The sequence below is a fragment of the Protopterus annectens genome, chromosome 7.part0, assembly GCF_019279795.1.
Source record: "Protopterus annectens isolate FY-2018-M chromosome 7.part0, PAN1.0, whole genome shotgun sequence".
Classification (NCBI taxonomy): Eukaryota; Metazoa; Chordata; order Ceratodontiformes; family Protopteridae; genus Protopterus; species Protopterus annectens.
Window position 1 is genome coordinate 523,852,116 of NC_056739.1, and position 25,182 is coordinate 523,877,297.

General features: G+C 35.3%; 1 protein-coding gene across 1 annotated transcript; it reads left to right on the forward strand.

The window, feature by feature from the left end:
- Nucleotides 1–15,358: 15,358 nt before the first annotated feature.
- Nucleotides 15,359–16,321, forward strand: LOC122806019 (olfactory receptor class A-like protein 1). Its single transcript, XM_044076259.1, has one exon. It carries the CDS (start codon nt 15,359–15,361, stop codon nt 16,319–16,321), a length of 963 nt encoding a protein of 320 aa, XP_043932194.1.
- Nucleotides 16,322–25,182: the final 8,861 nt, after the last annotated feature.

Here is a 25,182-nt window from a genome sequence, read left to right on the forward strand (position 1 = left end):
GTCATGAAATGTAGACATCTTATTCAAGGAGTTCCTGGTCATTTTGAGTTTTGCTTTGAAATTTGCAGTTCTCCACACATGCAACTATTATTTTCTGTCGGTTCAAGAAGATAGATATCCTAACTAATGTTTATTCCTTCTTTATTTATGGCCTATACTTACATTTTGTCTTACTGCAATGTAAGATATGGTAAGAGTGTCTTATCAGAATAGCAGACTTCATTAGTGGGAGGTGAGCTGTTCATGAAATCTACAGAGCATGACTCAAGGGTGTTTCCTTTAATAGCAAAGGTTTGCATTCATCTGTCAAAGGATTAAAGTTTTTCTATAAAAAGAGTATCAAAGCTTCAATAAATTGCTTTAAAACAAATACACTTATCAGGAAAAACATCTTAAGAAAGTCATCACCTTAGTCTGTTTAACTTACAATGCCCTTTCATTGAAACACTTTTAAGCTAAATTGATGTGACTTCACTTGACATGCCACATTCACCCAGAGATTACTATTGCTGCTTCACAGTGCTTGGATTTCCACATCCTCCATGTGACCATATGGGTTTTCATCAGGTGCTCTGTTTCCACCTGCAAGCCAAACAACTGACATTGTTGAATAGGCTAACCTTCAAATTATCAATTTCTTCTCTCAGTCCTTTTCCATTAAACCTTGTCCTTCCCATCTCATATTCCTACATTCTTCCCTCTGCTGCATACCATGAATAAAGTTTCCAATCTCCTTAATTTTACCTTGCTTCATTATTCTTTGCAACACTCCTGCCTTTGTGCATTTCACTTTCAATTACCTATGCTATAATCCTTGTTTCTTGAACTTTTACACCAATAGCTAGTTATTTCTCATTTATTTTTCTCCTTGTTTACTACTCTCAGTTTCTGCCTGTATCTGCTCATCCTCCTCCATTAACTCCTCACATATTGCTGCATCTCCTTAATACTATCTATACTACTCATTAACCCTTTTTCTAGTTGATCGTTCAGTTCCATCTGCCCCTGCCTTATCTCTGTTTCCGTTCCATTATCCTTCTCTGTACGAGTCTGTTCTGCCATGCAGTGCCCTCCTTGATGCCTTAATTCTATCTCACAATTTGATTTCTATCTTGTCTCTTTTGGTTTATTTCTCTGGGCCACCGCACTCCAGTCTTTTGTATCTACTCCACCTGGCAGGGTGAATTGGCTCTGTCAATTTGTGTATAAGACACAACATTCAGTGCTTCAGATATTTTTTCATCTGATATTGCAAAACTGTTTGGTGCTTGTTTGACTTGTAACTTCAATTATTGTTTCTGACATTCGTGAAATATAAAATTATGATTAACACAAATGATTGTTTTTGATATCTTGGCAAATGATTTCCTCACTCTCTGAGTACATAATAAACCTGTTAGGAGAAGATTACAACTACCTGCTACTTCCCATTTTATAACAGAAAATGAAAAGCATAGAAAAAAAGAGAAAAGGTCTCAGGCACAAACTAATAAAAACAAGTGTAAAACATCTTCCTCTTTATTAAATAAAAATAAAGGACTATATATAGTTATTTAACCAAAGAAGAGTTCAACTCAGAAGATTGTGATACCATTATTAGTAATTTGGATAAAGATGAAACTACTGTAAATAGGCAAGCTACAGGTAACAACAAACTGACTTCTTTACCCAGAATTACTGCTGCCTCAAAGATAATTTGATTTATTAAACAGTGACATTGAATACAATCACATTAGCTTAAATAAAAAAGGCAGTAAAAGAAAATAAATAGGTTTCCTCACTATGTACCTCTGCTGCAGCTCAAAACCATTTTACTTCTGTTAATAATAACACCAACACCTGCTTGTATCCTAAAGTTGTTTTCAATCACAATAGTAGTGTTACTATATAGTCCACTGAACTTGATCACCAAATTTTATCCAAAAGTAAATAAGCTAGCAGTTTGACTCCAAATGAAACTGAAACAGAAAGGCCCCTTTCAAACTGAAATACAATGGATCCAATCAGCACGTGCTTGTAGTAAGTCTGCAGGTGGTGATACACCTGATGTAAATATTTGTGACATTCATGTTTCAAAGGGGAAGAAAGTGGTTACTCGTGATAATTCAGTTATTTGTATTCTTACTGAATTTACCCTATCTAACAAGTTAAGTAATGCAGGCAATGAAGTTTTAATACTGAAAGACTCAATTTTAAAACCAGTGGCTGGTAGACATTCTGGTTTGGATAAGTACACTCAAAAAATTTCAGCCCTACCAGAGTGTCCAATTCATCTACTGCTTGTCTTTGAAATGTTGGAGGAAAACCAGAGGGAACACAGGGAGGATGTACAGACTACACACAGAAGGCTCCCCATTTGAGAATTGCCCTGAGAAACCTCTTGTTGTGAGGCAACAATGCTATATGCTGTGCCACTGTGAAGTCCTTATCAAATCACTCAGTGTATCAGTATGGGTGCTCTAGTTTGGAGTAGTTAAATTAATGAATCTGTTCATTTGGAAAATATTAACAAATCATTTCCTATACTGTAGAATAAGTGCATCATAATGCTATACAGAAAAAAAATGCTGCAAAACCCTAACAAGGTTTGCTACTAATGTAAATAAGAACATTTTTAATTCAACTTGTAAAAAATTAAAATCATAAATAAAATAAGGTAAGATTAACTGTACAAATAAACTGATTAGTAAATCCACAACTAAAAAAGCTTATTACAAATATATTAACACATTTGATACAAGGGTGTCATCTATTGAAAGTGTTTTAAATAATATGACAATATTTACTGATGCTTATATAATACCATGGTAGTATAATAAATATTATTCTGCTATAAGTCAGGATCTTGCTTCTTCTGATCCTATTACAGATCAGATCACTGTTTCAGGTCCTTGTCCTCTTTTTTCATATTCCATTATTAGTGTTACCTTCTCCAAATTTAAGGTAGTTTCATCTCTGGGGCCAGACAAAATTTCGAATGACCTTTACTGGAGGCAAAAGAGGGTCTTATACCCATTTTAAAATGTATTTTTAATAAACTACTGGAAAATTGCCTTATCGCTTATAATTGGAAGCTATCTTGTATTACCCCTGTACATAAAATGGTACAGGAAAGACATTATTAGCAATTATAGGTCCATAACTTTGACATCTCAGGTCAGTATGTGCTTTGAAAGATGTTTAATAGAGCTAATACATAACTCAGGCTTCAAGATATTGAGAGATATTGAGCAAGATGGTTTTATAAAGCAAAGGTATACTATTAGCAACTTAGTATGCTTTTACCATGAAATAACAATGGCCTTTGATATGGGTTTGCCTCCAGGCATGATCTATTTGAACCTTGTCAACGCCTTTGACTGTCTGTCACTCTATTCCACTCACAGACACTTGTTGGAATCTAACATTAATTGTTATATTGCCAGATGTAGCCGGAAATGGTTAACTAACTGACAGTATCAAATAAAGGTAAATACAATGAATTCAGATTTTCTGCCTTCAACATCTGGTGCTCTGTAATGGATGGTTTTGTGTCCAATGCTGTTTAATCTTGTTTTTCTAGTATTGCAAGGAACACCACATTGTGGGTCCAAAATATTCCAGTGATTGGAAAACTGGTTTTATAATCCAAAATAAAACTGATGACAAAGATCTTAATGCATATGTGTGCCATATTTCTAAGAGGGCAAAAGGTAATGGATTAAAATGCAACCTGATTTACTGCAAAATTATGTATTTCTCAAATAAAATTCAGAGCTTTCCTAGCTTATTACTTTAAGAGGCCAGAGAATATAAAATTCCTGGCATTAATGTTGAATCTTATTTATCTTTTATCCATTATGTCATGGCAAGCCGTACTAAAGGAATTAAATATACGTAATAAAAAAATCTTTAAACCAGAAATAAATATTTGGTTATGGTGTACATAACTTACATCAGACCAGTTACTGAGAATAACAACATATTGTGCACTTACACCAGAACTTGATTAAAAATTTTAGAAGGTGTCCTAAAGAAAAGATTTCTATCATTAAGTCACTTACATTACGGGACTAAATGTAAGCATTAAAAGTATTTTCTTTCTGCTGCAGGCCTATTCAAGGTAAATTGTTACTGGTATATAACATATTCAACAACCTGGTTTTACAACTAATGTACTACACAGAAGTCTTTAACTGTTAGAAGAATTTTAGGCATTATAATATGAACATTTTTGTCAAAAGTAGAAAGTTCTAGCACTAGGAATTCATATTATACAGTCATAATCACCAAATAATGGAATAAATCCTGAGTGGATAAGGAGTTCAAAATATCTCGAGACATTTTTACATCAAACTTAGAAACTTGGGCCGGTGACAAAGTCTTTGAAACATTTCTTTAAGAGTCAGTGTTGTATGATGACTGTGAGGCCTGAACATTATGGTGAAACTTATGAACTTAAGGACATTGTCTTCCTTCACATAACACTGGAGTTGTGCTGGCTCTAAGAGACTTAAATGAATGCAGATATGTAAAAATGATGCTAAGTTTGGTTAAAAAATTGTTGTGAACTAATATCCATTTCATCTCAACATCAGCAGGAGCGCTTTCTATGTATGCACTACTGGTGAACTGCTTTAAAAAATATTTTATTTCTGCTTTGATATCTGTTTTTTTTCAGACCTAAGTTCAAGAGTAATCAAATATGACTCTGATGTTATGGATGGATTTGTTTTCATTATTTGCTGGGTATGGATTTTTATTAGAAAACTAAAGCTGAACTGCATTTGTAAATATTTCACTTTTTTCATCTTCTTCTCTGTCTCTGCTTGATGTTGCCACTATCAAGGCACAAAATATATCCTTTCAGCTTCTACTTGTATAATGTGTGCATTTACACATTATATATATATATATATATATATATATATATATATATATATATATATATATATATTTGTGTGTGTGTGTGTGTGTATATATATATTTATATGTATATATATAGACAGATATCTGTGTATGTGTGTGTGTGTGTGTGTGTGTGTGTGTGTGTGTGTATATATGTGTGGATGTGTGTATTCTAGTTTGACATGACCTTGCATATACATATATGCAAGTAATTTGTTTTACAAATTTCTGTTAGTAATCATTATGCATGCTTTATATTTCTGCATTTAAACAGAATGTTAGTTCTATTCAGGAAAAAAAAAATACCTAGAATACTCTTATCTAAGCATTCTAAAATGCAGAGGTAGGTTAGGATGTCCTGTTCCTCTAAGGAGGTTTCAAAACTAGCCAGCTGTTATTACTACTCTTAAATGTTGAGTGATATAACTTACATTAAAACCAGTGTGATGACATAGCACTTTAAAAAAAATGTTTAAACATTGTTTATTTAATCATTTGATGAAAGAGTGATAAAGCTTATCTCAGGGGAATTTTCAGCAACAACTTAGGTACATGTTTGTATACACTTAAGTACCAACCAAAATTGTGTATTTCATACGTTTCTAAAGCAAGCAATGAATTTCGTCAGCTAACTGATTATGAGTCAGTAGCATATTAAACTGCAGCTGGTGATTAACAGTTAATGTGGACACATCAGCCACTTGTTTGAGAGATTCTACATAATTGAGTGAGGCAGTTATAAATGATTAAGCGTATGCAGAAGAGTTATTCAGGATGATCACTTTCCTAAAAATGTCCATACACGAATTTGTGAGGCAACATAAATGTCCAAGACTGGGTGTGATGGTCTGATAATATGACTTAAGATCTCAAGCTGCATATCACTCATGACAGAACTCTCCATCAAAAAAACTAAATAATATTATGGACTTTCTTAATTCCCATGCTTAAAGTTTGTTATAACAGATATGTAATGCAAATCTAAAACTATAAAATGACATATTGTTAGTTTAAAATACTTAACACACTGCATCCACCCTGTGGGAGAATTAACTACCTGATTTAGTCATTGAGGTATGCATCCAATCACAGTAAAATGAGAATGTCAAAAGAGTAATACTGGTGTTCTAATTGGCTATAATTGCAATTTTTAATAATATGTATACTGGGAATTCTAATTAGATTTTCCTTCCCTCAAAAATCAGTTGCACAATGCATTTTAAAATGAGAAGAGATAGACAGTGACACAAACTGGAAGAATTAACTAACAACTGAAACTGTGACAAGAAAAACCCAACACAAGTTTCAGCATTATACAGATGAAGTCTGTCATTCTGCATAGATTTGGAGTTGGTCATCACCTTGCTACAGCTTAGTCAGAGGTTCTAGTCCATGACTTCTTAGTTAAAATACTGTAATCTAGTCTTTCACAGCTACAGATATCATAGATAAATGTGTATTACATGTTCCTTCTAATGTGAAAGCAAGAATATCTCACTATGACCAGAGTATAGCAGAACTATTAATGAGAATGTATTTCTGAAGAAAAGAACACTAAATGGTTCATGACAGCAATCACTGATTAGGAGCTAAACGAACCTGAACAGGTAAAAGTATGAATATCAGAAATTATTTCAGTGGTTAATCTCATCTTATTGTAGTATTTTCATTTTACAAAATTGTACTTCATTTAGTACTATAATATATCACACTGCATTAACGGCATGCTCCTGGGACAAACATTTTAAAAAAGTATTAGTAGCACTTGTTATGACATGATAATTATTATATTCTGTTGCGAGATTGGCATTATAAATCTAATGCTGGTCTGCACAAAGACTTAACCATCCCATTTTTCACATGGAATGATGTTCATATAAAGAAACAGTTGCGAATCAGATCGAACTGTATCAGAAAAAAAAATGAACATTTCGGGGAAATGTTGCTGTTCAGGTAAGTTAATATGGATCTTGGATCTACAGGGCTCAGTGTGTCTGTAAGGGTACATGCGTGTGTGTGTGTGTGTGTGTGTGTGTGTGTGTGTGTGTGTGTGTGTGTGTGTGTATGTGAGAGTGAGATCGAAAGAAATTGCATGTGCATATGGAGGTACATTAGGACCACGGGATTACTTTTTCCTTCAATGTCTGCAAGCCTACAACACTGATGTGTGCAATATATAAAAGCATCGCATTACATGTCTTACTACATTTATAGAAGGGTCTTTACTTGCCTCATGGCCATTCTATCTATAATTTGTACAGTCTAGAGAAGAAAGACTGAGATGTTGAAATGTATTATATGTCAGGTAACTGCAGTTTATAAAATATTTTATAGTATATCTATATTGCCTTCAATATTTTACAGCATATATATATATATCACCTTCACTGTACCTCTTCTTTTACTGTAAACGATAGTGCTTCAATATTTAAATAATCCACCTTGATTTTAAACAAATCCCAAGAGTCATATAAACTGACTAAGAATTTAATCCAAGAGACACAAGCTACTAGAGACACTCATGAATGTAGAAAGCTGTGTACAAGGTGAAGTATAAAACAACCATTTCTTATTGTAATTAAAAGTATGTGTGTTTGGCATTCGTAGTCCGAGAAATTCAAATTTTCCTGTTAATGGTTACTTTTAGAATGTTGTCTTTTTAATATTTTGCAGTATTAAATTGAAGGGTTGAAATATTTAAAATGTGTGCACCGTATTCATCAAATAGATTATAGATTAGTAGATTAGTATTAGGCTAACTGCCCTTGTGAGCCATTTTAAGCCTAGACAATTATCCCTTGTGAGATTCAAACCCTGTACCTTGTGTTTGTAAGGCAAACACCTTAACCATTAGGCCACCCTCCCAATATAAAATGCTATATATATTCCAAATGCTATATATATTCCAAAATAAAAAATGCTCTTTTCTCACTGCAAACTGCTAATTTGAAAAATGAATTACACATGTCTTATCCCATCATGAACAACATATTAAGAGCAGCATGTGATTTTTCTGAAGACAACATTCTGTGCCAACAAATGATGGCTTACCAAAGTTTTTCATTTTCACTTTAATTTACTGTGTTAAACTGCTATTGTACAAAAATGTATAGGTAGGAATCAGCCATTAATACAACCTACTGCAACATAAGTGATGGTGTCTTCACAAAAGGTTTTTTCATAGACAGCTCCAGGGGCATTTCAGACAGTTATGCACCCTCTTTTTCCTTCTCCTCTTCTTAATAAATCTCCAAATTAATTTTAGTACAAACACAGGATGAGGGTTTAAACACTACCAGAAAACAGAAGTTTTCCTGAATATAACAACATCTTTTCAAATACAGCATCCTTAAATATTGGGGTATCACTCCTTGATTCTGTACTTTTCTCTATATTATTAAATTATCTTTCACATGACTTTCCCCATCTGGACATAACTATATATGCAGATGGCCAACAACTTATTGACTCAAACTAGTTGCCCTCTAGACTACAGCAAAATATTTAAGAAGAATTCCTTACCTTTTGTAATTGGGTTGGCAAATCCTGCATCACACTGTTTGGAACCATGCCAAAAATACTCAAAGCTTCCACTAATAACAGTGAAAGATATATTCAATAATGGGGTACTTTTCTGTTATTAGGGCAACACTGTTAACTCTAATAAACAGATAACGGTGTTACTAGAGGTGGGAAAAAGCTGAACTGCGTTTTTCTTCAGTAACACATGGTCTGTTTTTTTTCTTACTGTTAAAGAACAAACTTCCCAAAGGTTAAGATCACTCACATGGTTCTGAATGAAGACATAAGCTTTCCTGGGAAATGATTAGTAATGGAAAGTAATGATGTTTATTTGTTCTGCATAGCTTTTCCGTGGAATAGTTAATTATCTACCCCTTTCTTAGGCGGAATATTTTTCAAACATTACAAAGAAATCAACATATTAGAAGTAGGATTTCACTGAGCAGTGTACATTGTGACGATTTTTAGTTAGTTTTTTTGTTTGTTTTAGGCATGCCTCTCAACTGCCTAGAAATACAGAATGTCCACATTTTGCCTTATATTTTGGCCTGTTCCTAATAACATTTGTGGTGCTTAATTGAATACTAAAGTTACGAAACAGTAACAGTTTGTTTTTAGACGTCATATCCTTCAGTAAATGCATGATAATGCAAACTCTATCATTCTGGCAACTTTATAAGTGTATTGATCACTTCACAGAAGTTACAGCTGCCACAGGGCAGCGTAACTCCTAATGCTACATAGTGAGTGTTATATTCCCTACTACTACATAACAACCTTTTTAAATTCATCTTATTCCTATAAAGAAAAGATGGACATGGACCAACAATATCACCAATCTGTGGATCTACCTGTAAAGAAGACCAATGTTCACTGAACAGACCACTTAGTGATCTATGGTCTCGTGTATAAAACAAAGGGACCTTCACACAACCACGTTGGGTCATGGGGGAAACAGATGATTTTACTAATGACTCTGCCTTAGGGCCATAATAAGGGGCTGCTACACCCTGCCTAAGATCTTCCAAATCTACCCAGTTCTCCAAAATCTCATTCCTATGATAACCACGCAATAATAACCTTTGTTCCAAAAGTTTAATCTCGGACCGAAAACCCTCATCAGTTGGATTCAGTCTTGAGGCTCTAATGTCCTGTCCATGGATCAGATTAAGAAAAACATAATTAGGATGCATACTAGTTCTACTCAAAAGAGTATTCCTAAAGCAAGTTTTCCTATAGACCCCCGTATTTATGATAGACCCCTGTAGTTTCTCTATATATAGTTCTAAATATTCAATTCGTTCTTTAGAGAAAGCCATAGTAAATTTCAAACAATCACATAACGTGTTCATATGTTCAAAAATCTTTCTCAATTCAGGACCTGTACCTTTCCAAAGAAAAAATAAATCATCAACAAAACATCGATAGAAGGGTACATAGACATTAAACTCTTTAACTTTGAACAAGACCTCTTCCTCCCATTGTGCTAGAAACATATTGGCATAGCTATTGGCACATGAAGTGCCCATAGCTATGCCATGCTTCTGAGCATATATATCATGCTGGAAAACAAAAATATTGTTTTCCAACACAATCTGTAGAAGAAAACAAATCAATTCTATCCATTGCGAATCATAAGTACTGTGGGCCATCAAATAATCTTGTACATAGCACTCACCTAAACTATTCGGAATCATAGTAAACAGTGACTGAATATCCATAGACACAAAAAACATTTCCTCAGTGTCATCAATATCTTGTATACAGTCATATAGATCTAAAAGAAACTGTTTAGAATCCTGTAACACAACCCTATTTAAACTCAAAATAGGCCTAAGATGCTTCTCTATAAATATCGACAGGGGCTCAGTAACCCACCCACCTCCCGAAACAATCGGGCGCATGGGTGGCAGCTGTAACTTCTGTGAAGTGATCAATACATCTGAATTTTTTGACATTCCAGATTTGAACAGAATATTCACCTTTAGGGTTAATGTGAATTGTAGATCTACCAATGTTGTATATTTAGCGGAGTGTGTTGTATGCAAATCATTCTACATGGGGAAGACCAATAGATCCCTACGGGAAAGGATGAGAGAGCATATATATTGCATACGGAAGAACTTGGTGCATAATGCCCTCTCCAAACATGTTTTGGAGTGTGGTGAAATACATCATTTTATATTCAGGGTCATTGACATCATTACTCCAGGTATTAGAATGGGGGATGTTCGGAATCACACCGAACATAGAGAAACAAATTGGATGATTATTTTGAGGGCTTATGGAGGCTCTGGTTTGAATAAGCGAGCCTCCATTAAGCCCTTGCTTAAGAAACGTAGAATACCTAAATAGGTTTTATTTTGTTTTAGATTTTTTTATATTTATATATATTCTCTTGTGTTATAATTATTTTTACATATAGATTTTTATTTTTATATGTTATTATTATATGTTTTACATTAGTTCATATGTCATTTTTTAGTTCTGATGTGTTGTCTCTTTAAGTGCCTAGGCAAGTATGATTAGTAGTGTCCTAGGATTGGTTGGTTTGAATATATATATGGCTGTTATATTTTATCTGTTTTGATGGTCTGAGGAAGCATTTTATGCAAAAGCGCTCACCTCATGTCATTAATAAAACGTGTTTTATGAATAGATTGATAGCTGCTGTTTATGCTCCCTTGGTCGCTCCGTTACCTGTTGACTTTTTACTTTTTAATTATATTATTCGTGGGCTACGGAGTGTTTTCCTTGTGGGTTGCCATCCCCTTTTTCATTGTGTTTATGTTTCTAAAATGTTTGATATTCTTAATGATGATACCACTTATGAGAGGACATCTAAAAATCAAATTAATATTGCCTATGTTAAAAGTAATGATTTCTTATTTGAAGGGTTGTGTGATAATGTTATTTCACAATCAGAATATGAATATTTATATGTGGAAAGGCCCTTTATTCACATGATGTTCAGAATTCCAAAGATCCACAAAAATATCTTTGACCCGTTTATGAGACCTATAGTCGCACCTCATCAATCAAAGATAGAACTCGTTGCTACTTTTATAGATATTCACTATAAACATATTGTACAAATCAAAGGCTGTATAACTCATGATTCATGGCACCTTTGTATCTGGTAAGAAGTTTAGATTATAATGAGAACTTATGGTTTATAGCCATTGATATTGAGAACCTTTTTTCAGTTATACCACATGACATAGGATTAGAATTATTCAGGGAATGTATAGCCAGTGATAAAAATTTAGCAAACAGTAAAATTAATTTTCTTGTTGATTTAATGGCAATACTGTTGTTAATATTTTTTGTTCTTTGATGGTGAACTGTTTTGGAAGATCTCTGGTATGGCGATGGGTACCAAATGTGCACCTTAATTTTCCAATTTTGTGTTGGCCTGATGGGAGAACAACTGTGTATTGGGTTTCCACTTTGTTGAACACATGGTGGCATATTATTGGTTCCTTGATGATATCCTTGTATTATGGAAGGGTGATAAGAATTTGGTAACTGATTTTATTACCTACTTGAATAACTCCATCACATTTTTGAAATTCACCTACAAAATGGACTGACACCAGATTGAATACTTAGACATTTGTTTATATAAGAATTTGGTTAATTTTTTTTTTTGGTTCTACTATTTACAGAAAGAAGACTTATTCAATTTTTTTTTTCTACATTTTGAAAGTAATCACCTTACATTTCAAACAAGAGGGGTAGTGAAATGACATATGTTCTAGTTGTCCAGGATAATCAGTGATTATGTTTGTATTTATGAAGGACATGGATATTCTAGTAAAAATGTTTAATGAAAGAAGCTATCCCTTGAAATTTTTAAATAAAATTAAAAATAAAATTGTTCAGATTAGGAAGAGCAGATTTCAACCCAGTATGATAAAAAGAGCAGAAAATGTGAACTCGGTTTTCTCACATTCTACACCTGCAGTTACTGATGAGAAAATGTGGGCAATGGTTATTCCTTATAACCAGGATGCATCAACTTTTGTAAATATTCTTAAGACTACTTGCAACATTATTTTCACCCATGAAGTTAAATTTAATTTAAGAGGATCTCACAGATGGTGAATGGAAGGGGGAAAAACATTAAGGGGGTTGTTGGAATTGAGTCAAAGGTTTTGGCCAGCTGGGTGTAGACCTTGGATGAGTAAATGTGGGGCTTGCAAGTTTTTAATCTATATCAATGATGGTCCATATAGTACAGTAGTACATTATGACAGGGTGATTGCTTGCCCAGGATGGATTGATTGTCATAGTAGAATGGTCATATATTTAGCTTCCTGTATGCTATGTCACATACTCTATGTAGGTAAAATTAACAGACACCCCAAACATCGGATTGGTGAACACCCGACAGACATAAAAACACAAGGTTAACTAATGCTTTTTTATGCATTCATTGGACTGTCTTAAGTTCATTTTTTTTGTTAGTAGAAAGGATATTACATAATGAGAGGGTGTTGATCTTGATAGCCTTGACAAATACAAATAAGTTCTTTGTCAGTTAAGATTAAATGCCACTTTAAAACCTGGATTAAAAGAACAAATCTCCATTTATACAGTTTTAAAACGTTGTGCAAATATGCTTACCTTGATTTTTTAGATAAGCTTTACATATTGCACTTTTGTGGGTATTTAACTTTAATTTCAATTTTAGTTTTGAGTTAATTTAAATATTCATGATGTGATATATTTTAATAATCCTACTTGATTACAGCTTGCTGTGGTGTCACTAATCTGGAGGGTTATTTAAATGGACCTGTATCCTTGTTTGTTCTAACCACAAAGATGCCTTGCTGAGACTAGGTGAAAGTATTCAGTTTTATTAAAGTTTTTGGAATTATTTCAGCTGCCTGGTTCATTTATACAAGCCAGTTCACATTTTTTCTTGTTCAATTTTTGTTTGGAGTGATTTTGTGTTATGTTATTATTTTCCTACATTTATTTCATGAAATTGCAGCTGACATTTTTATATGTTTGAATGATATAAGTAATTTGATAAATAGATAATTTGTGCATGATATGATGTTGATTCATGCCACTAAAGGTGCTCACATAAACAAATTAATTAGTCCTGTCTGAGGGTTATATTTTACCTGTAGTATGAAACTGTGGTACTCTTTATCCTATAATTTAACTAGTCTCATATTGCATTAAAAGTATTTTGCATAATATACTATATCTTAATAATTTTACCTGTCTGAATGCACACATACAGAGGAACATACACACACACACACACACACACACACATAGACACACACACACACACACACACACACACACACACACACACACACACACAAACACACACAAACACACACACACACACCCACGTACACGCACACTGCCTTCTGAGTTACCTGCTGATGGAAGTATTATTTATATTTTTTACACTAGGTATTACAATTAGCGTCAATAAAACCAGTAAGCAACTGAATTTTTCAACAAGATTGTTTCTCATTTTATAGCTTTGGGGAAAAAAAAAGAAACAAAAAAAAAAAAAAAACCAAAAGTGCACAACTTGTTAGCTTTTTGATTTACATATACTTAAAGGAAATGTTATAAATCCCAAGTGGTCAAACAAAGGGTGAAAATGATCATGGAATTGTATGCACTTATTTCTATACTAAAGAATTGTTTTAAAAGATTTTAAAATAAGCAGAATAAGTATTAGTTTTAAAACATAGTGTGGTGTTGTAAAACAGAGATCACTTTATGTGATCATATTGCATAATATCAGATTTTATAACATTATAAAAATAAAAAAAAGTTGACTCTTGTACTCTACTCTTTCTTGTCTGTGTCTGAATGCATTAGTTTTATAATGTATCACTTTAGTTTTTCAAGCTGTTTAGTCTTATGTAGCAGGGATTCCATTTCATTTTTAAGTATATCCTCTTATTTTTTGCCAAGCGGTCACATGTATTTGTCATTATTTACATCTGGAAATAATTGCAATGAAAAACTGCTGTTCATTTTTCTTGAAGTCATTGTACAGAAGTATGAGGTTCTTGTATCAATAATTAAACATCAGATTAGTTTTTTTATGTGTTGTACAATGCCTGTAACACAAGCACAGCAAAAAAAAAAAAAAAAAAAAAAAGAAAAAAAACTCAACTCTTCATTTTCATAACTATTGTTTCCTACTTTCCTTTTTCATACTTTTCTTTGCTCTAACTTTTTTCCCTATATAGATTTCAATCATCTGCTTTAATGTTTCTACTTGGGTCAGATATACACTCACCCCTACAATATGAAGAATTTGAATATTAATGTTGGTGCAGAGTGAAAAGCTAAGGTCTATATTCCGCAACCTTAAGTGTGTTTACTGCAGAATTTCAAAATACCTAGATTAAGCTAATTACTTTGTTTACATTTAAGGTTGCATTTTCTAGTATCATCTCCATAATTTGTCCCATCAGATTTAAAATATGACTCAGTCTTACATGGCTGTGAACTGAAGAATGAAACATCAGCTTGCTGAGCCATTAACTCTGTTTCAACAGATACATTTTACTGATTAAAAAAAAGTAAATGAACATTGACTTTAGATGCATTTCAGGACACATAACCTGATCCATGAACCATCCAACCATAGAATGTAGAACTGTCTCACCCTCTTTACGTATTAGCATGTTGAATTAAAATGATAATGACAGTATTAAGTATGCAACAAACATTATTTTCTTTAATATCTCAATAATATAATCATGTTTAGACCTTGACTGATTTTTTTATATGGCACAAAGAAATTAATATGTTACAGATGTTGTGATTTTTTACTGTACTTTTTACAGAATAGGTTTGAAGGAGTGTTTTAGTTCATATTATATGAAATGCTAAGTCTTATGCATTGTCACTGTTTGTCTTTCTTGTACCATTTAGGTTCACCTATATCTGAAAAAGAATGGCATTATATGGAGTAATGAAAGGGATGCTATACCTTTTGTTAGTCATCATTGGCATTCCTGGGAATCTGACTGTGTTGGCTGCCTTTTCCATGTTAGCCATGATTGGAAACAAGTTACTGTTAACAGAAGTAGTAATATGTAGCATTGCACTAGTCAGCATGGTCCTGTCATTAACCCGAGGTCTTCCTGTAACTATGTATGTGCTGTTCGAACTGAAAGATATTTATACTGATATTGGCTGCAAATTTATAGTTTATCTTGCCAGAGTTTCAAGGGGCTTAGCTATTGGGCAGACATGTGTTCTTGTTTGTATACAGTGTATATTTGTTGCCCCAAACAACACATTTTTATCTTCATTAAAACATAACTTAGCAGGATATGTCATCAAAGGTTGTGCATTAGTTTTGCTGTCAAATATAATGCTAGAAATAAGTTCCTTGACATATACAGTATCAAAACTAAACTCCACATTCCAGGAGTACACTTTCAATTTTGGCTACTGTATAATTGTTGTCCCTGATTATGTTTCTTACTTGGCTGTACCTTTTAGTTTTCTTATTCGAGATCTCATACTGGTAATTCTGATGTCAATTTCAAGTGGTTATATTTTGCTGATATTATTTAAGCACAAGAAACAAGTAAGCAGAATAAAAAGAAAGAAAGGTGAGCAAAAGATGGCGACAGAGATGAGAGCTGCAAAAGTTGTTGTTACTTTAGTTACTCTATACATATTTTTCTTTGGTTTTGAAAACACAATTTTTCTGTACCAGATTATTGCATCTACCCATATTCATCCAATCATTTCAGATGTTCGACATTTCTTTTCTGTTTGTTATGCCTCAGTATTTCCAGCTGTAATTATTTTGTCTAATTCCAGAATAAAGAGTGTACTGAAATGTTATCTTATAAGCAAAAAAAGAATCCTGGTTAATGCATTACAACATAATACAGTCCAATGAAGCATCATTCATGTTGTGATGCAGAGTGGTACTTTATTTTTACTTTTGCTAAACTTATTGTATCAAAATGCAGTGCAACTCTTCAATATCCAAATTCATAAAAGATTTTATGACAGATTTTCTGTGTTATTCATTTGTATTTTGATAAGTAACACTGTTGCAAACCAGATGGTCATAAATAATGCTTAAGGATAGGCAATTTTGTTAAATTATGCAAGACTAAACTGTGTCTTTAGAAAGGTATCTCTAGCAGAAAAATCCATATTAAAGTAACTAGAATAAAAAGGTTCTTACCCATTTGTCTTCAGGTTTCCAGTCATACAACATTGGCTACCTATTATAATCCCTCTGCTATAACTATATTCTCCTTTTTTTCCTTGTTCTGAAGAGCCTGCAGGATAAAAAATAATTTGCTCTTTGTCCCGGTCCCCTTCATTAAATACAGGTATGCATGTGCACCTTAATCTTAGACAATATTATTATTGTCAATGTATAACTGTTATGTGTAACATCATGCAATGGACTTTGATTGCCTTGTTGTTTGTTATTTTACTGTTGTCAGTTTTATACTCTGTTGACATTTCCTACTTTCTACACTTTGTGGTGAGATTTATTTCATTTTTATCAGTTTTAATTATATGTAGTACACCCATACCTAAAGATGTGTGTGTGTGTGTGTGTGTGTGTGTGTGTGTGTGTGTGTGTGTGTGTGTGTGTGTGTGTGTATGTGTGTGCGCAGGTATAGACATATAGGATTCATCTTTTAGTGCAAAACTCTCTAATATTGACATCTGTTTTGTCAACAGGCTTTTGTCAAAAAAAACAGGTGGTGGATAGCTGTGCAAGATCAACAATCCCTGAGGTGGAGGAATATGTCCTTTCTATAAACATTGTGCACATACATACAAATGTTTCAAGCATGGGCATTAAAGCCCTTCTATCTTGTCAATATGCCAAAACACTTGTCCCCATAATAAATGTCCAGGCTGTTCTTAAAAATATCTAAACTAGTACTTGACTTAATGCAATTGGGTAGTCTGTTTCAAGTATCAGCTACTCTGTCATAGAACCAATATGTACACTTCTCATTCCTATAGAATCTTCTACATAGGTTATCTTATGATTCTCTAGTACTTTTTGATAACCCCAAACATTCCCAGAGGTAGTTGTGCCTAAATACCCTATATACCTGAATAAGATCTCCTCTTAAATATGTGTAAGAAAAACTGTACAAGTTTAGGTATTTTAGTCTATCATAATAACTTAGATTTTCACATCCATGGATGCCCTTAGTATATTTCCTCTGTACTCTTTCCAGTTTATTCATCCTTGTTTTCCTGTAGGGTTTCCATATTGTTATTCAGTACTCAAGTTGGGGTCTAATGTAACTAACAAACAATGACTTCATTATGTTTGATTTCATAGACTTTATAAATATTTTTATACAACCTATAGTTCTATAACTATCATTAGCCAATTGGTTGATATGATTAGAAAAACTCATTGCTGAATCTACCCATATACCCAGTTCCTTAAATGAGTCTACAGTTTCAATCACTGTGTGCTGTATTAAATATTCAACTTTCAGTTTATGTCTCCCAAATCTCATATGCTTAGTTTTTGATGTATTTATCAACATATTATTCTCCTGTGCCCAAATGGTCAATTTAGTCAAATTATCTTGCAGACATGCCTTATCTGTAACACTTGTAATCAGTTTACCCAATTTCAGGTCATCAGCATATAGACTGTAAAACACCTCAGATGAAAACGTAAGGTCTGAAAGATACAATCTAAACAAGTAAGGGCCTAGTACAGAGCCCTGTGGGACACCTTGACTGCAACCAATGATTTCACCTGTCCAGTTGGTGTGTGATACCTGCCATGTCCTATTTGTAAGCCATGCAGCTATCCATCTTATCAACAGTACATCAATACCTAGTTGTACTAATTTATTGATCAGTGTTTTGTGCATGCCCCTGTCAAATGCTGAAGTTAAATCTATATAAATCACATCACAGCACAATTTTTCATTCATAGCTGTTATTATATTGTTATAGAACATCATGTTACAGGTGGTAATAGATCTATTTTCAACATATACATGCTGATATATGGTTTCAAGTCCCAACCTATCCAGTTCTGACAATAACTTATCCAGTATTACCTTCTCCATTATTTTTCCACAACATGAAAGTAGACTTAAGGGTCTATATGATTCTGGGTTTGTCCTACTCCCCTTTCCCTTAAAGACAGGTTTAATAAGTGCATGTCTCCAATCCTGAGGAATCTCCCCATATTTATAGGGCCTAGTGAATAATAGATGTAATGTCAGTGTAAGTTCTTGCTTAAGTGTTCTCAGGTCATTGTTACTTATTCCGTCTCCTCCCTGTGCTTTGTTTGGATCTCATTTGCACAGTTCTTTAATTTGATTCCAGTATCTGAGGTTACCTGGATGTCACTAGGACAACTTACCACCCCTTTTGTGGAGCCAATCTGTCTTGCATAAGATTTTGTAAATATATCTATAATCTGTTGTGTCTGAGTATAAATTTTAGAATCTGCACACAGTTTATCAATTTGTGTATCTTTACTCCATCCACATCTTATGTATCTATACAAAGGTTTACTATTATGCTCAATATCTTTATATACATTTTCTTCAAATTTTTCTTGATCTTGTCTAATACTATGACTAATCTGTTTGTCCAGCTTGCTTATTTCAGTTTTCAAAGTTGTAGTTCAACCTCTCTTCCATTTTTTATATTTTTTGTCTCTCACCTTAACCAGCATCTTGTTCTTATGGAAATATACCCTCCTGATGTTGTGAGCCTATATTCTGATGTTAAACATTTTTTTTTACTTTTTGCACTCAAACAATTTCTCTTTCAAAAGTTTTCACATTACATCTGCAGTTTTTCCACTGAACACCTCACTCCAGTTAGTTTTACATAGTGACTGTTTTGCTTCCCTATAATCTGTAATTAACTTTCTGTGCATTGGCTTAGATTTCAGTTTGGCAGAATTATCTAGCAACAAATTAACCTTTATGACCCCATGATCACTGCACATCAATGGTGGTAAAACTTGACTTGAAGTTACAGTAATTTCTTTGGGAACACAAACAATATCTAGTATATTCCGTCCCCTGGTAGTTATTTTTTACAATTTGAAGCATTTGTTGTTCCTGAATATACTCTGTGAATAATTTCTTTACTAATGTTGCTGAATTAATATTATTCCAGTCTGTTTCTGGTAATTTAAGTCCCCAGCTAGTATTATTCTTCCCTCCTGTGTTTCATGTAAGAAATGTATGAATTATTCTAGGTCATCTGCACTTTGCTTTGGTGGTCTGTACACTCCAACAAGTGTTATATGTTCCAGGGTTGTTTTATTGTCACAGATACACCATCTTTAGTATTGGTGTTATCAGTGAACATGTAATAATCACAAGTCTCATAGCTATCTTTAATCCCTATCATAACACCTCCACTTGATTTTTGTTAGAATGTCTGTTTCAGTAAAAACATTTATGCCCTGACAGAACTGGTTTTCAGTCATTGTTCTTTAACCATGTTTCGCAAACTATAACAATATCAATCTTGTGGGAACGTAGAAAATTTTCTAATAAAAAAAAACTTTTATTATTAATGCTCCTAGCATTAACAACCATCAGAGATACATCAAATGTTGCTATCTGTGAAATGTTACATTTTTGACCTGGCAAAAATCCTGGCTAGTGTTTGTCAAATATTGCAAAATATCTGCTGCAAAAATTCTCTTCCCTGAACTAGACAAATGCACACCATCCTGTCGGACATTTTTTCCATGTAAGTGTTTATCCAAAAATCTTTTCCTTCACAGTGACCTGACTATCCTTTATATAGGTGATTTGTGAAAACTATGTCCTAACACCCATACAAGCTATACTATCTAGGAGGGCTGTCAATTCCTGACTAACAGTTAGAGAATCTTTGTTGGTGACATAATTTGTACCAGCATTTCAGATGCATATTGTGCTATGCAGCCACACAACTATATTATGCATTTCTGTCTTACATAGGTGTTGTTGCAGTTTCTCTGAGCCTTGTGTAACCATCTGTAATGCAGTTGGTGTCAAGTAGAAACAGTAAGTAAATATACACATATCTATATATCTATACCTATATCTATATATATATATATATATATATATATATATATATATATATATATATATATATACAAATATATACATATATATATATATATATATATATATATACACATATACACACATACATACATACATACACATGTGTGTAAAAGCCTTAATGATTGCAGACAATGGGGGAATTTAGTAAAGCCTACATGGAGTGATTTTCCATGTAGGCAGAGTGGAACAATCTAACATGGGAACTGGCAGCTGTGCAATCCAGAAAACAGATCAGAGGGGCGTGCATGAGCATGCGGACATGGAAGTGTCTGTGACATGCAAATCACCTCATAAGCAGGTGAAATGCATGCAAATGAGGGTGCTTTGTGATCCAGTAAGCAGATAGGTATCCATGCAGAAGCCGTGTTGGTGTCAGAAGTATAAACAGAAAATATCTGTGTACAGAAATGTAAAAATTGAACAGGGAATGTAAAAACCCAATTAGAAGGTCAGAAATGCCAATGCAGGCACAGATATGCACAAAATTATGCCCTATAAGTCCAAAAACTAATGCAAAATAATATAAGATATTTTTTTTAATGCCTATATTATATTTGTGCTTCGTGTAGCAATGTGCAAACATGCCGTTATGAAAAAAATATATATTAAATGTTGAAAAACTAAAAATAAGACACATGTTAGAATACTGTATTATATTGCCCTGCAAGCAGTATGTGCAATGGTAGGTTTCAGTGGTTGCCAAGGAGGCAGGCCATGGAATAGTGATGTATCTAGGGTATGTGCAAGGATATGTATGCAAATGAGCTGGGGTTACTGATTAGCAAAAATGGGCATCTGTGTCTGCAGATAAAACATGTGTAGTCAGAGAACCATGGTTCTACTGCCTCGACATATCTGGTGGAGCCCTGCAGTACTCTCCAGCCAAATCTACATTAACCGCAAGGGGTATCCCTCCATCAACTGCCAGGTCATGTGCAGTGCCCAGGGCATTATCATGAGTGTGTGTGCCAGCAGCCCTCTCAGTTATCACAACAGTGGAACAGGTAGATGAAATAAAAAGGGGGTGTGTCACTATAAGTTTAAGCAGATTGGATCTCAGCAGCACCTGTTTGTACGCCACTGAGCTCAGCTAAGCAGGGGTGTGTGTGTGTGTGTCTAGTGCTGCTAAGCTGTGTTTAGCTGCAGGGCACCTGTTTTAGCTGGTTTAAGCTATGCTGAGAATGCCTGTGCATGTGGATATGTCCAAACTGCTGAACAATATTTACACCAGTGCTGTGGGTTTGCCCGCCATGCCACAGAGCTTAGCAGGGAAAGCATTAAAAAAAAAGTAAATAGCCTTGGGAAAGCCAGTCATGTATAAATTACTGATAAGCTCTGTTCCACTCACACTGGGCCATTCAAACCCCTCAGTGATATACCTGGCAGGTAGAATGCATCATAGTTAGGCAGTCACATAGGCTGCATCTGCAGCACACCACGCTCTACAATCTGATTTTTCCCACATACTCTGCATAATTGGAGTACAGACTTGGGAATTTTAACTGACAGAATGTTAGGGTTTCTGCTGCTCTGCTACATCTTTATGTGCTAGAGGCTGAGGTCAGTGCTGATGCTGATGCTGATAATAGGCCTAGACTGAGAAGGAGAAGAGTGTCCAGGCCCAGGGTAACCTTCCAAGAGCTACATTAGCTGGAGATTAAACAGCGCTACAGGGTGGAGAGGGACATACTACAACTCAGAACCAGAGCCAACAGAGGGAAGCCCATCCCAGTAGAAACAAAGGTATGTGTAGCCCTTATAATACTAGCCACAAGTACATTTGAAAGACTAACTGGGGACATGATGGGGGTCTCACAGGCATCTGCATCTGGGGTACTCTACCAGTTCCTGGATGCCATGCAAACACATGCTAGTGAGTTCATTTATTTGCCCTACACCCCTGAGGAGAGGGCCAGCAGTATGCATCTCTTCCACCATGTAACACACTACCCTGAGGTACTGGGTGCCATAGACTGCACTGATGTGCACATTAAAGCACCGCCTGGTGAGGATGGTAGAGTCTACATTAACCGCAAGGGGTATCCCTCCATCAACTGCCAAGTCATGTGCAATGCCCAGGGCATTATCATGAGTGTGTGTGCCAGCAGCTCTGGCAGTTATCACACCTCCCATATCTGGCATGCATCACAGCTGTACCAGATGTTTGCCAGTGGGGACATCCCCTATGGCTATCTACTGGGGGATGCTGGCTATGCACTGGAACCGTGGATGATTCGCCCATCAGAAATGCACATACATTTACCAAAGAACACAATAATGAGGCACTAGAAAGATCACAGAGTGTGTGGTTGGGCTGCTCAAGTCATGGTTCTACTGCCTCAACATATCTGGTGGAGCCCTGCAGTACTCTTCAGCCACATGTGCACAGATGTTCACAGTATGTTCCATTCCACACAATATGATCCTGTGGAAACAACTGCAGCAGGATTATCACAGAGGAGAGACACCCCCCCACCAGTGCCAAGGTTCCCACAGCCACAGCCACAGCCACAGGGGGATGTGGAAGAGGAACCACTTGAGCCTCTATCTGTAGGCAGATGTAGGCATGCCCAGTATGCCTTGGCCTTGGTGAAGAGGCAACACATAGCACATGCACTGGACTGACACCTCACTCCGACTCACATACATAATAAAAGGATGCCAACCATACCACACAACCTGTACCTTACTATGTAATGGCTGCGTACTGCATCCATCAGACAAAGTCAGCAAGGAAGCACTATTATCTCAACTGTTACAGTCACAAAGTAAGTCATTCTTTACAACAAATGTATAGGGTTCTAAACTATGGTAGCATATGTATGGACCTGCTGCATGTATGCAAGGGAATAGAGTGGGCTACTGGGATACCTGCAGATAACTAGCAGCTATATGGAACAACAGGAACTCTCTGTCCAAAACTGGATGCTCCATAATATGCAGTAGGCCAAAAGGCAGCAAAACTCACTGCACTATGCGAGGGATTTGACAAAAAGTGGGTTCATAGGACAGACGCATGACTGTCAGTGATAGAGTCTTCTACATCCAACACAACTGTGTTTCCATACAACTGCAGCAACAATGATGTTGATTTTATAAACTCCATGGAAGAATAGTGGAAGGCCTACGCGGAGGATACCATGGCTGTGTCTGCAGCTCCCTCTCAGCAGCACGCCTTGCATATTAATAAAGACACACTACTGAGACAGAGCCATGTAACATGGTTACAGAATCAGTGTATGGGGTGTGACACAGTGTCCGGAGATGAGTAACACACCCCTGCACTGTCAAAGTGTCAGATGGCACTAAAATATAAAAGTTAAACCCCTGGATTCACGAAACCTCCGTGTAAGACTAAATAAGTCTTACTCAGAAACTGCAGTTGAACGGTCTGATGTCAGCATGCCATGCATATTCATGAGGGCACGCTGACTCCACTCCAAGTCTAACATGGACCGTGCAGGAAGGCAGAGGGCGTGTCTGACTGCTGAGCAGTCCTAAGGTCCACGCCCCTGCAAGTGTCTGAATTGTGAAATGTCAACACACATGAGTGAGTCCGCTCAAATGTCAACATACTCAACACTACACTCCCTCACATTGTAAACCCCCAGTAGAGATATAAAATGTAAAATATATGTTTTTTTTCAAATTCCTGATATAGCTGCCCGTATTTGCATGTGTTTGCGTGGGTGTACCCATAGCTTAGCTGCAGTTAGCAATGTCGACATTGAAGAGCATAATAACAAATGTTTATGCAAATCAATCCAAATAGCAATAGCATAGTGGTACAGCCTTTGCACAAAAAGGAGGCATTCACGGTTCGAGTCTCACCACTCCCCTCTCAATTTTATGTTTTAAATATATATATATATATATATATATATATATATATATATATATATGACTAAAATCTTACTAAAAAGCATTGAAATGGCCTATGTATCAGTGAACAAAATGTATATATAGAAATGTAAGAAGGATCTTGACGTATAAATGTCCATAGCTAAGCAACGTTTTACCCAGCGCAATCTATTTGCCCACAGCTAATCAGTGCTTTACCCAGCGCAATCTATTTGCCCACAGCTAAGCAGTGCTTTAGCCAGCACAATCTAGTTGCCCACAGCAAAGCAGTGCTTAACCCAGCGCAATAAGTTTGTACGGAGCTGCGCACCGCACTAACTAGTGCACCATAGGGAAACATGGAGCAACGTTGAGCAAAGTTGCCTAAACACAGCCACACCCCCTAGCCTGTCTGGACAGTAGTAAAATAAAATGCAATAACAAGTTTTGAACCCGAGACACTGTGCACCATAATCAAAGTACTGAACCACTAAGCCATGACAGCACTGACCAAATGTCCACTGTTAACATACATATACTTATAAATTGTAGATTAACCATTGCTAAGCAGGTCTGCAGTCAGCCGAGATTTCTCAAAAATGGCCAATCACAAAAAAGTGCGGGAAATGCGGCATATTTAAGCTCCATAGGCAGGAATACTCGCCATAACTTATTGTAGCTCCCATCTGCAGTTAGAATGTCTGGTGCTGGAGAGGGTACTCACTTTCAAGCACAACGCTGGGGCATCGAGGAGTCAAAATACATGGTTTGGCTCCTAGTCCATCGTCATGAGTCTCGACTCCTGCAGGGTCAGTTGCAAGGGACA

Bases quoted from the DNA above. Each gene is read 5' to 3' on its own strand.
- LOC122806019 (XM_044076259.1), top strand. From the start codon at position 15,359: ATGGCATTATATGGAGTAATGAAAGGGATGCTATACCTTTTGTTAGTC.